This window comes from Grus americana, chromosome 6 (genome assembly GCF_028858705.1).
Source record: "Grus americana isolate bGruAme1 chromosome 6, bGruAme1.mat, whole genome shotgun sequence".
Lineage (NCBI taxonomy): Eukaryota > Metazoa > Chordata > Aves > Gruiformes > Gruidae > Grus > Grus americana.
The window spans coordinates 19,497,890-19,511,645 of record NC_072857.1 but is presented as its reverse complement, the minus strand read 5'-3'; the positions used below and the strand labels follow the sequence as shown (position 1 = coordinate 19,511,645).

The following is a 13,756-nucleotide window of genomic DNA, read 5'->3' as shown; positions in this document are numbered from 1 at the left end:
CCTAAAGATGAGTCCTTCAGAGACTGAAGGACCTTATCAGAACAGTAACAGAGAACTTTCCTTTCTGCTGTGCCTACTCTCTGCATACCTCCAGGATTATGCTATCCTCACTGTTCCCTGGTGCTAAATATAGAAAAAAAGGAAATATTGGACTAGTAATTGCTTCTTCTTTTTTCTTTTTTTTTTTATAACTTCACAGCATTGCATTAACAGAAACTTTCTGACTTATTCTTAGTTGTCAACACAGATGATGGTCCCAGAGCTCTTACATTGGAGGATTATTTGAATGGAAACTTCCAATATAAAACATTTTTTCCATATTGGGTGTCAGGTAAGTAAAACATTTTCTCAGACATACATAAGCCTTTCTAATGTGTATTTCCAGACTGGTTTACACAGACTCAGAAATGTATTTTTCTTCCAGCTTTACTGTGAATGAATGCTAACTATGAAATTAAACAATCTACTAGTCAAAACTTATGGTTGAAATTTACTCTTCTGTCAGTCATTCTAGAAATTCCAGGTATTTGATGTTTCAACAGACATGTTTGAGTCAAGTATAAGCTATAATTTTACAGAGACCTTCACTGTTTTATTTCTTTTGCTGTCATATTCATCACAGCAAGTGAAAGAAATATGTCAATGTGTCAGTCATTTCTTAAGCAATCTCCTTTTCTGTGTTTATCACAGAACTTTTTCACTTACCATTTGTAGTAATTGAGGTAGCCTGTCCTACAGGCCCTGTTTGTCTTCAGTAGTACCTAGCTCTGCAATGTGCCCAACTATTCTTATCTCATTTAAGGAAACGCTGACACTGCTGAATTTCCTGAGTTCCAATGCATTGCATGAAAAATAAGGTTGAGTTTCTAAGCAAGTTCCTTAAGGTGGAAGATAAAGCCATGAAGTTAATTGTTGCTGATATACGTGTCTGTGTGGCTGAAATACTAATCTTATCATTGAATTGCAGCAGCACCAAAAGGCTTGAGCTAGATTGAATTATATTCTAGCACACACTACTATCACTCCTATCTATGCACTGCCTCAAGCAATTACTATTCTCTGACTAGAGACAAGAAACATAGTGCTGTTCACATGGAGTCTTACTAAGTTTTAACCCACAATTTTAGAACTGAACTGAAGCCTTTCAGGACACTGCTAGCAGCGGTTCAAGTTTTACAATTAGCAATTTGAAGTATGTTGACATCACTTGTATGATTTAAAAATTAGGTCACCATTTGTTAGAATTCTGTCTGAAGTATGTAGGCAGCATGTCACCTAAACCTAATATTCTCCTTCCTTCTTTATATCCTTCTCACTTAGACTTATCTTTCCTCTTAACAGTTACAAAACTCAAGCAAAAGTCATGCCATAGATTCCATAGATAGTCATGCCTACAGCATTCCATATGCCTATTTTTCTTCAGAAGCAAGGAGTTAAATTTGAATATCTCTTCCTAAGGGGGCCTAAGATCACCACAAATGCTGTTACAAAAATCACAGCAGTGTGCTCAAAAGATCAAAGGGTGATCTAATTTCCTAAAAATGAACACCTTATACGATGTTTCAGGCTGCTTGTAAACTTAAAGTCTCTCTCTCTTTAGCTAAACCAAGTATGTAATTCCTTCTCTCTGTTTATAGCAGTGAAAATAATGATGTGAAACTAAAATTTTGATCTTCATTCTCTACCAAACTGTGACTCAGATCTTGAGCACAGGTAGGGTTAAATTCTGTTCTCATTGAAGGCCACTCACCCTTGCTTTCTGGGACCTGTGTGAGTAAGGGAAGTATCATTTATGCAGTGTCAGTTACATGGTATGGCTGTTATCTGCAGGATCTGTACAAATGAGAATGTTCTGGTGAAATTACAAGCAAAGATCTCAAATGTTTTCTTTAAAACATTTACATTATGATACTGGTCTTCCAATGTGTCTGTCCCTGGTATTCTTGATCAGACATTACTGAGAATAAAATCTGGCATTTAATTATAAGTTAACTAGCTGGTTCTGTGTGCAGTGTGTAATCTTGAGAATGTACTCAATAATCCTGAAGACCATTTGTTGATAAGTCTGTACTCTGGCATCATTAGAAGAAGAGTATTTTTTTATAGATGCCAAAAGATATTTGCTCAAAGTCTATTCACTGACAGGAGTGTGAATACTTTGATAAATTGATCTGTTCTATAATTTTTCTGTGCAAGGTAACAGCCCTTTTATCTTGTTTATAAAGATAATGAATATCTTCATCAGTCTGCAGAAGATGATATTATTCTTTACAATGTTGAAATGAACTACCCAACTACCATCATGACTAACAGCACAATGGTATGTATCTTTTCAATTAATAAAAAGGCAGTAAAATGCAGTTGCGTTTCAAGTACCAGTTTAAAAGTGAGTGGATCAAAACCTGACTCATCAAACTCTTATTTAAAGTTTTTTTACTAGAATCTAATCTACTTCTTAATCTTTCAGAAACAAGTTAATGCTTCAAATTATGTGTTATCATCAGACAAGTATTTCATAGCTCTGGAAAGCAATTATTCAAAGGTAATTATTTTATTATTTCACTTGATGAAATGTTTGGTTTCATTTAGTATTTTGTTGATTGTGGTTGCCATGGATAAATGTTTCTTGGTATTTTCTTGAGAAAGGCTGAGAAAAAGCAGCTGATTATTTTTAATTAAATTATCTTTTCCCAAGTTAATAATATTATTTTCTTGCTTAATTTTTGCAGCTGTGGAGATACTCTTATACAGCATCATACCACATTTATGATCTTATATATGGGTAAGGCCTGACATTTCTTACAGAGAGCTATGGCGAATACTCTGTAGTGATGTGCTTGCATTTCCACCGAAAAACTCTATAGTGACTACCACCCTGCTTTGCTTTTGCCTGAATCTGTCAGGTTACTTGTTTGCTTGAAAAAAATGGCCCGTAACAAAATCATACAGTCCTTTCATCTACTCATCAGGATATCTGGATTGGTTTATATTTCATGCCCTAAAACTTTCACTGCTCAAGATTCTCATCTCTTTTTCTTCTTTGCATAATTTTGTCCCACCCTGTCTTGGCTGCTTGTGTCCACTTCAGTCTCACACCTGATGTTTCCATGCTCTTCTGGTGTCTAATTCATCCTTTTTATGGTTAATCTAATCTTTAGCTTTCGTGAAACTCTCACATATCCTTTAGTGCTTCAGTGATCTTGTAACAGCCCATTTTGGGTTCCTCAAAGGTTTAAAGCTTCTCCCATGCCATTTGGTCTCTTTCGCAAGATTTGCCCCAAACCACCCCTCTTTCCACCCAAGTTCAAAGGAGGCCATTGGCCTCCTCAGTCACCTTTTCATGTCATAAGTGGCAGCATGACCAAATGCTTCTTAGTTCTGAGCAACAGGGGCTGCACTGAGCTGCTCCATTCTTGGGAAACTGTTGGCTCAAGGTGACAGGAAAAGATTGCTGCAGGCTAATGTGAGTAGAGAGATACTGCATGTGGGTCATCATCCTTAACAAATGTTGTAACTGCTGCTGTTATGTTTGCCTCAGTGTGCTATATCCTGAGTTCACATTTCCCAGTAACTTGCTGAGACTGTAATGCAGGCTGCAGATAAAGCAAATGACTGTAGATGCTTGTGCGGTATTTAGAAAGAGATAAGGCTGGCTTCTTAGGCTGTTGAATATGTTTTCAAAGGGTTGAGTTGCAAGCTTTTAGGAGTGCTGGTGCACACCATCACATTACTGCATGTCTTACTGCCTGCCTTAATTTTGCATTGCTCAAAAAACAATAAGCTGTTAGAAAATACAGCCCTTCATGAATTTTATATGAATGTACAGTATAATGATCCATTTGCACTGTGCGCAAAAAGCCATCTCAACTTCTTTCCTTTTTTTAGTGGTTTTGTAACAGAAAATCAGCTTCCACATAAAATTCAGTATATATCCTGGTCACCCGTTGGACACAAATTGGTCAGTAAAGATAATGAAGCGCTAGAATGATTTTGTTTTGTATGGCTTCAAGACATTTATTTGCCTTTGGTTATTATTTTGTTAGGCCGTATTTTTGACAGGCCTGTGTGTATTAACCTTGGTTGTGAGCAAGAATGACAAAGGAAACAGTTTTAACTTGTTAAAATTGAACTTGGCTGTGTCTCCATAGAAGAATCCATGTTCACAGCTACGTTACATGTTTCAGTTCACTAGCCAGATTCTTATCAAGAATTGACCAACATAATTGTATATAGGATTAAATGTAGTTTCAAGGCCTGAAAACCAATGTGTTTTCTTTTGAGACTGTATAACACATGAGTTTACTACGGAGATTTGGAGATGCAGCATTTAAAATCTTTTCTAAAATTTTTACTCTAGGAAATGGCTGCCAGATTCTTATTACAAAAAAAATGTTATTTTCTTTTTTTTTTTTACCTACTTGATAGCCAAGTATGTATTTCTCAGTAGTTGTAATAGACCTGTTGCATATAGTAACAAGTTTACAAACTTTTTCTCGGTTCTGAAGTATCAGCCCAATAATAGTGATTTTTTAACTACTTATCCAGTATTGACAAAATAGTTGTGCAAGAAAAAGTTCTAAACAGCATACTAATTTCAGAAATTTAGAGCTGGCTAAATATGAATGGATAATTTATTAGGAATTTTTTTCTATGTTCTAGGAGAGTATTAGATCTCTCAAATATTGTTATTTTCTTTATCAAGAATTCTGAAGACAGCACCCAATTAAGATAGTTTCCTATCTTCCTAGTAATAATAGTCTGTGATATTTTTATACAATAGCCCTTGTATTTTATCTGAGAGTTTTAGGACATGCTTTGTTTTTCATTTAAAGCAGAAAGTAGTTAAAATGTTACACTGATGTTGCTAACAAATGCTTAGGCTTCAAAAGACATGATTTTCTGTTTCTGGTGCTGATTCCTTAACCATATGTTTGTTCATTTCATTGAAATTTAGAGATACTCAAGGCCTGCAAGCATTTGTTGCAAGAACTCTCTTTTGGTAACTAATTTACTAGAAAGGAACAAACGAGCACAGACAGAGTAAAACCTTTTTTTGTCTCATTTCACATCAGCTAGGCCTTTTGATAGGTTTAGAAAAGTTCAATTATTTTCATTTTAGTTGTTATGTATTTGTTTTTGTCTCCTAGTTTTGGTGGAATCAAAAGGAAAAATCAGAAAACACTTTGTCTGAGGGTCTCTTAAACACAGCAATTTGAATGAGTTTCCAAGATTTTTTTATTATTTTTTTTATCATTATTTTCCACACCAAAGCTAGCCACAGAATTCTCTGAAGTTTATTAAAATCAAAGGAGTTGTTCAGGATTTATTCTGATATAATTGAACATAGTATTTGGCCTGTAATGTATAATTTATTTACTGAGGTACCTATTCCTGCAGAATTTGCAAGGGCTTTTAGTGTAGTGTTTATGTCCCATTTTGTATTCATTATGTCTTCTTCTTGGTATAATGTAAGAGTATTGACTGCAGAAGATCTTACTCGAGCCCCTGTTATAGGTGCCTGTACTCATAAGAAATACTTTCTTGTCTTTAGGTATATGTATATCAGAATAATATCTATTTGAAACAAAGTCCAAGAGAGGCTCCAATTAAACTAACTAGTGATGGAAAACAGAATGAAATATTTAATGGGATTCCTGATTGGGTCTATGAAGGTAAGTAAATCTTGAAGGACAACAACTAACATGTTAAATGCTTTGTTTAGATTACCTGGTTCTCACAATCCATTCTAAAATATCTGTGATGATACATTATTTTTAGAGCCCTCAGGATTACTTCATGTCCATATTTTATTTACCATATGATGACTGTATTTTATATTCATAGGGTGTAACCAAAATCCTGAGTCTTTTGTTACTGAAACTATATCAGAACTTTACAAACTGGGCTTCCTTCTGCTACACAGGCAGTGGTTGGGAATTAAGCTTTAATGGAAGTTTTAATTTTGGTGAAAATTTGGCACTTCAGTGCATCAAAAAAAATTTAAAAATATAAACACATGCATACACAAAAAGCCCAAATGAGTTAAATGGGATCTGTGTGCCTGTTTTGAGAGTTCTTAAGTCCTTTCAAAATTGAGATGTATTGCAATATGTTTGGTGTTATTTATTTAGTGTAACTCTCTTTACATGTCTGGGTTGCTAAGAGTAGAATGCTGAAATAGATTAGAAGATAGATAGATTACAATGATAAACTATTCTGAATGATTTTTTTCTCCTCAGAGGAAATGCTAGCGACAAAATATGCACTGTGGTGGTCTCCAAGTGGAAAATATTTAGCATATGTACAATTTAATGATTCGGACATACCAGTTATTGAATATTCATATTTTGGTGAGGACCAGTATCCTAGAAAAATAATTATCCCATACCCAAAGGTATGTTTTCCCATTCTTTTGACTTACCTTCTGTTGAGAAATGAGTTATGACAGTGATAAAATTAACTGTGCTGGTAGTATTACAGTGGTTAAATCCATTGTGGCCTAAATTAATGAAAGAAAACAAACTTAGGCCAAGTTCTGAAAAGATATATAGGTACATTCAAAAATTTAGATATTTAATAATATCAGTTAAATAAATGGAATTACTCATGTAAGTAAAAAACATGTGCAAAAGTGCATGCTTGCATGATCAAGCCTTGCTTTTTCAATTCAGTTTACTTATTGTGATGTGTTAACTATGTGGTTGTTATTTTTCATTACAGTAAATGAATTATGAGACATTTTTTATTTTGAAGAATAAAGGCTATGACAGCTTCAGTTTATTTGCACACTTCATAGTGCTTTTTGATCTCTAGGGGCTTTGAATTTTAAATGCTTTCAAGTGCTAGATCTAAGGCCAGAAGGTTTGGGGTTGGCATTTCTTCAGCATATACTAGAGAGCTCTCCTGACTGGACCTGTCATGTTCATATGATTGCAAGTGACCATGTTAATGTATCTTAAGAAGTTACTGATCAGTCAGCTGCATTGCAGTTCTAAAGTAAAGCTGGGTGGTCCACACATGGAGGAGAATTAAAAAGCTAATACTGTATGCAATGAATAAGCTAGTATGAAATCAGTTTAAGCCAAACCATTTTATTTCACAGCTGGGATGTCAAAGAGCACTTGTAATCATGTGAATACAATGGATTTTTATGCAAAATTAAGTGTAGTGTGTGCTGCAAAGATCCACACTGCAAATAGAATGCTGTTTCCCATCAAGCATGTTTTCTGTATAGAAAGACACTAAATTTGACTGTTCTTTATATATGAAATAATGAAAAGTTAAGTAACGTACTACTGCTGTAGTGTCATTTGGAGATCTTATAAGACCACATTTGCCCTATTATACCCAACTGAATACATATTTTGTATCCTATCTCCTTTCCTGCAAAAAACGTTGTAATTTTTCTTAATCTGAATTGTTCAGAGCCTGATTTGAATAACCTGATACATTTTCTTTGAAGGCTGGGGCTAAAAATCCTACTGTTAAAGTGTTTATTGTGGACACTATTAACACTGAAGTGTTTGGTCCTAAGGAGGTCCCAGTTCCTGCAGTCATAGCATCCAGGTAGTGTGCCCTCAAATATGTCTTCTCTTTTTTCTAAAAAAAAAAGGTTTTTCTCTATTTCTTTTAAATGCTTGAATCTCTGAGTTGTTTTCTCTTCTAACAGTGGAGTGCCATATTCATCTCTAGATGGGTCAGAAGCTAACTAGAAATGTCGTATTTTGATTCTGTCTGTTCATATGACACATTGTTACAAAGGACAAAAAAATCCCTAAGACAATGGAAGCTTTGCTATTGTCTTCCACAGAGCAATATGGGGGATACTATCTGTAGCAATGCTTCTATATTCCTGTTTTTTAACAACCACCACTTTTCTCTTTTTCTTTTATTTTTTTAGTGATCATTATTTTGCTTGGCTTACTTGGGTAACGGATAGTCGAATCTGTGTGCAATGGCTAAAGAGAATCCAGAATTTTTCAGTTTTAGCTATTTGTGACTTCAAAGAAAATTCAAATACTTGGGACTGTCCAGAGGTAATAAAGTTGGAAATATAAATTTAACATTGCTGAAATTAACATTTGCTTATCCCATCTGCATAGCTATTTTAATCCCTACTGGTCATGCATAGGTTGCTCTGACTTACTTACAGAAGTATAATCTTGCCCTGAATTCTTTTAGAAAATAATTGTATGTCTGCCATAATTGTATTTTCCAGTGTTTGATCACATTCATCTTTTAGCTACCAGTGATACCTTTTTCAATATTTTAAATGCTGGGGGAAGGGTGAAAAATTTAATTGCACCAACAAGAAATAAAATCAACAAAATATTTTTCTAATGAGACTTAAATAACACTGAAAGCAACAAAAATAAGAAGAATGCTGTTGAGCAGCTTTCAATACTGTTGCTTAGTTCCTTCTTGCTTCCTCATCTTCAAAAGTGGAACCATATAGGATCTTGATTGTTTTTTAAAGAAACTCTTTTTATACTATACCACATTGAAATTTCCTACTAAGTCTGACTAAATCACATCCCTTATGATTGATGTTAAATTAGTTAAAAGAACATACAGATTAAAAGTAATGCAGGTTTTCAGGAGGGAGAAATTCTTCTATCTTGTCAAATCATACAGTTGGAGAAAGCAAGCAAGTTTTCGGAAACCCAATCCCTTTTTCAGATCTGAAAAGAAAACTTCAGGCTCAGTGCAAGAGTAGCTCTACATTTTGTTTAAATATCTCATTTTATCATTAAGACAGTTTGGAGGGAAAACCATGTTCTGTTGAGCATAATGATAGCTTGTATGGCCTACCTATCTATACCTATATGTAGGTAGTTACAGATCTTACATACAGATCTTACGTATGTATTTTTCTAAAAAAAAAAAAAAAAAATATGGTTCTTTAAAAGATCTTGTAAAGCCTGAAGACTGTAGACACTGATAAATTCATATAGATCCTGAAGGAAAGGATAACCATGAATTTCAGTAACTCTAGTACAAAAGTCTCATTTATTGTCTTTTAGTATTGATGCTGCTTGCATGTCTTGTTTTTAGAGTTTATGGTACAGAACACCTATAAAAACTAGCATTAGGCTTGAAACCTTGAACTAGTAGGAAATAAAAGGCAAGAATACTTATAAAAGTGTTCTGTATAACTGATAAATTGTAAATTCAGAGTTTATTGACACAGCATTTCCAAGCTGAAAATAATTTTTATTCCTCCATGATATGACAATTGTTGCAAATTTAAAAGGAAGTTAAGGTCTTGTTTCAAAAATATTATCATTGAAATAATTTTACACAGTGAAATATCTTAATTTATTAGGAAAAAAATACATATTTACTGCAGCATTTGATGTGTTTCGTAAATAATTGTTCCACTTTATAAGTACATGAGCACTGAATCTCTGTCTTACCTCCAAGTAACCTACATTTTAATAACTAAATATTTTAATGTACAGAAAAAAAAAGCAACCAAGGGTTTTAGGATTCTACCACAATCCACCAAAGTACTTTAATGCAAGCTTAACTTTAAGCATGTAAGCAGTTGTATTTATTTCAGTAGGTCTATTTATGTGTTTAAAATTAAGCATGTGCTTAATTGCTTTGCTGGAACCAGACCAGAACAATTAACATCTTGCAGGACCGTGTTCATGATCCTTGTTTAATTGCATTTCTCCTTGAAACCTTATTTATGGAGTCACTACTGACGTTTCTATACTTCTATATTTATACAGTGATACAATGCTTTTATCACATTAAAGTTTGCACAAATGGCCAATTGAAGGAGTGTGAACAGATGGGAGTGCTGCATTAGCTCTATTTGCCGTTAGAAAGTATATCTCTGTATGTTTCCATTGGCAAAAATAGTTCTCTTGTTGATTTCAGATTAAATCAAGACTCTAATGTACAATAAATGTGCTAGGCTTTATGTACTTGAAAATAATAACAAAATATAATCCACAAAATGTTCCTAAAGTGTTGATTCATCAGAAATGTTCATGTGTTCAAGTCTTGCTTATGTGAATAAACCATAGAAACCAATATGACTTCAACAAAACTATTCATGTGAGCAAAAGCTAGGCATGTATTTGTGAAATTGGGATTTCCTATAAAGATGCCAGTTGTCTAATTAAATTCTGTAAGTAATTTAATACACAGAAAAATCCCATAGAACTCATATGAGATAAGTTAAATATATCCTAAATGTACTATGTCATCAAGATCTGAGCCTTAATTTAAAGAAAGGAAAATAAATTTAGGATGCAGATATAAAACAATACATCCAATTCTTCTTATCCTAAAAGAAATAAAATCCATCTGAGTTAATAGCTCAGTGGAGCCCTTGCAAAGTACTAAACAGTCTTCTAAGGGGCAAGCACCTGCAACTTTTGCTCAGATAAGTCAGTTTGCAGGGACTAAGTGGAAAGGGAGAAAGCATGATTCTGAATGCTAATGAGATTACATTGAGGATAACAAGTGCAAACAATATTTTTTAGAAAGCAAACTTGTTGAATTTATTTCAGACTGTAAAGAAATACTATATTAAATGAACAGTATAAGGAAAAGTTTGCAAGATAAAAAAGAAATACATTGATTGTATTGAAAATTCACTAGAAACTTTAGAATTAAAACATTAATAAAAATGTAAAAGTACCTTTAGGTACAGAAGATACTGATACGTTTATGCTTCATATAAGTCATTTTTTTAAAATCAGCTTTAAGAATGTTAGAAGGAGTTAAGACCTGCTAAACTTATATTCATTATCCCATTATAATCTGGGTGATTTTTGCTGCCTACGTTATCTTTGCCAGTCCTTAATTCTTCTTTCTAAATATGTTATTTGTGAGATTTTTTAAGTGTTGAAAACGAGGCCCTTTAATATCTGTAAGCTGAGCCACAAATATGGAGACCCTTGATTTCTATGTACTTAGTTAAAGTATTTGGCTTGTATTTTTAAGGTTTTTAAGGTTTACTTTTGAAAGATGTACCTAGTACTCACATTATCCATTTTTATAAATCAACATCACAGCTTTGAAATGAAAGAAAATATGTCAAATGAACCAGCTGAGAATCTAACACAGATTTTTAATATTATTCCTGAAATTATTTTACTTTTTGTTACTGAAAAATTCCTGAGACTAAGTAGTTTTTAATTCTTGCTTTCAGTGAAAATGTTGCATAAGGTTAAAACAATTACTTTAGATTTTATTTAGCTCTGATGACAGCTGTTGAAAAATAATATTTTAACATAACTAACATAATGGTATTAATACAGTAATATTATTTACCTCTGACAACCTTCAAGTCCCTGAACCTTCCTAGCAAGTATTCTGAAATTGTCTTTTACAGGCAGCTACAGATTTTTTATTTGAAGATTTTGAATCTCCATAAAATCATTCTTCAACTTCTTAAAGAGTGTACATTTGATTTTGTTTTTCAGAATCAACAGCACATAGAAGAGAGTCAGACAGGATGGGCAGGCGGAGTAGGTTTTTTTGTTATATTCTATTTTGATTTAATGAAAAGCTACAGCTTTCTGCATCTTCACAGCAGTGTTTTGAAATATGAAGCACCATTCTGAGTCATACAACACTACTGCTTAAACCTTTTGCACTGTAGGATTGAGACTTTTGATGCTGTGTTAGGCATAGTATCTGGCTACCTGCTTTCTGAGTTTAAAAATCCTTTTTCTGTCTCCTTTTGCAAATCTTAGACCAACTGATTAGACACTATACTTAAGGGAGGGAAGTCATGAAAAGAGGTAGATTCATACCACAGTGTAATTCTTAGAAGTATCCTGGAGGCAAAGAATAGATGTCAAATTCCTCTGATGTCACTAGGGCAAGAGGTAAGATCGGTCATACCATAGCATTTTATGAATAAATCCTGTCCATTCAGAGCACAGTTTTAGTGCCAAGTGCTGCACATCTTCAGCTAGGGAGGAACCTTCAAGGTGAGACACCCCACTTACAAGGGTAGTTGATAGTTCTCTGCAGTTACCCCTAAGCGAAAGAATTTTTCTCTACCCAGTAACCTTTATCTTGGAAGAGATATAACACATATCTTTGGGAACTCACAGTAAAAAACAAGCCTGCAAGAAAATTGTAAGAGCATGAGATCAGTATTTACAGCCATATATTCTAACAGTGAATATGTATTATTGCTTATGTTTACTCCTCATGCAGGTGAAGTTACCAGAACTTATGGGGAACCTCAAATGTGCCTGAATATCCTGCAGTGGACTTAACTGAGAGTTTCGATTTTCAGTACACTACCCTTTAAGAGAATTATTTTCATTTAAAGTGAAGATTGACATTTACACAAGGATTAGTTATTTTACTTGATCTCTTCCTTTTTACTTGAGGTTGTGATGGCAGATTTTTATTAAAACTAAAGAAATTGCACACCTGCATAAATACCTGCTTTAGCCTCTCTGGGATTTCAAGCATTAGGAACATTAGAAGCGGGATCCAGAACAATTTAGCTTGAGGTCACAGGTTCTAGTCAAGCTTGGGTTAGTATTATTCAAAAGTCATACTCAGGAATGTTTGGTGCTGTTCTTGAAGTGCTTGTAGGTCATTTTTCTGTGTTCATATTTTGAAAATAAAACTCACAGTTGCAATAACTCATCCTTGACTGGCAATTTTAGTAAAGAAGTGATGGTTTGAAAGGAAACAAAAGTAGAGTGGTTTTATCTGGCATAACTTGTTATTTAACATTAGCAGAATACTATGGAAAACTTCAGATATCCATTTGCTTAGCGCTGTATTTGCTCAGTGAATTGGCCAAACTCTGTGGTCCACAGGATTTTCAGTCTGGCACCGTTCATGAACATTAGCTTTATTCAGAAACTTATTTTGTAAAAATCAACTCTACCTATTTTTAAATAACTAAAGAAAGGTGATTCAGAATATGGAAACAAATTATTCCACTTACAAGTAGAGATCTTGCATTTGTGGAGCACTTGAGGTATCTATATTATCAGCTTAAGAAATCTGACATGACAGGTTAGAAATTGTAATGTGTACTGCCTGGAAGATTGAATATCACAGGTAAAAACCTGTGGAAAGTACTTTGTTCTATGTGAACTGATTAAATAGTCTTGTTACTTTTAGTATGTGTACTATAATCTGCTAAACAGCTTGGACACTCTTACTTATGTCTCATCTACTATTTTTCTTCCATTGTTCCAGTTCTTTGTTTCTGCACCATATTTTACATCAGACAGCAGTTCATACTACAAAATTTTTAGTGACAAAAATGGTTATAAGCATATTCATTACATCAATGACTCTGTGGTAAGTCAAGCAACGTGGTCTACATTTATCTACTGGTAAGTTCCTGAAATAGTTCTACAATATTCAGTAACTTACATGTCTTGCTTCACAGGAGAATGCAATCCAAATTACAAGTGGAGAATGGGAGGCAATATACATTTTCAGAGTAACAAATGATGCAATGTAAGTATCATGAAGAAGAGAACAGGTTGTGAGTGTTGTCAGTAAAAGCAACACTTAATCATTGGGACACCATTTGTTAACTCATCAAGTTATAACTAAATGTAATTTGTTTTGTATCTGAATGCATCCACAACAAATTTGTATACAAAGGTACTGCATAGGTTTGCAAACTTGGTTACTTATGGGACATTCTTTGCAAATTGCCCTCATTTTTCTATTGATTTTCAATCACCCATCTTAGAGAGACTTATTTAGAAATACTTAAATTTAAGTACGTGGTTAATCCTCACAC

General features: G+C 33.8%; 1 protein-coding gene across 2 annotated transcripts in view; it reads left to right on the top strand.

Annotated features, from left to right (window-relative positions):
- FAP (fibroblast activation protein alpha) overlaps positions 1 to 13,756 on the top strand; it is a 46,824-nt gene that overhangs the window by 7,696 nt on the left and 25,372 nt on the right. For both annotated transcript variants that reach the window (XM_054830166.1, XM_054830165.1), the window contains 12 exons: positions 236 to 331; positions 2,226 to 2,320; positions 2,468 to 2,542; positions 2,730 to 2,782; positions 3,886 to 3,958; positions 5,552 to 5,672; positions 6,240 to 6,394; positions 7,463 to 7,566; positions 7,901 to 8,036; positions 11,445 to 11,489; positions 13,198 to 13,302; positions 13,394 to 13,464. In XM_054830166.1, coding sequence (XP_054686141.1) covers positions 236 to 331; positions 2,226 to 2,320; positions 2,468 to 2,542; positions 2,730 to 2,782; positions 3,886 to 3,958; positions 5,552 to 5,672; positions 6,240 to 6,394; positions 7,463 to 7,566; positions 7,901 to 8,036; positions 11,445 to 11,489; positions 13,198 to 13,302; positions 13,394 to 13,464 — 1,129 coding nt within the window. The remainder of the gene's footprint in view (positions 1 to 235; positions 332 to 2,225; positions 2,321 to 2,467; positions 2,543 to 2,729; positions 2,783 to 3,885; positions 3,959 to 5,551; positions 5,673 to 6,239; positions 6,395 to 7,462; positions 7,567 to 7,900; positions 8,037 to 11,444; positions 11,490 to 13,197; positions 13,303 to 13,393; positions 13,465 to 13,756) is intronic.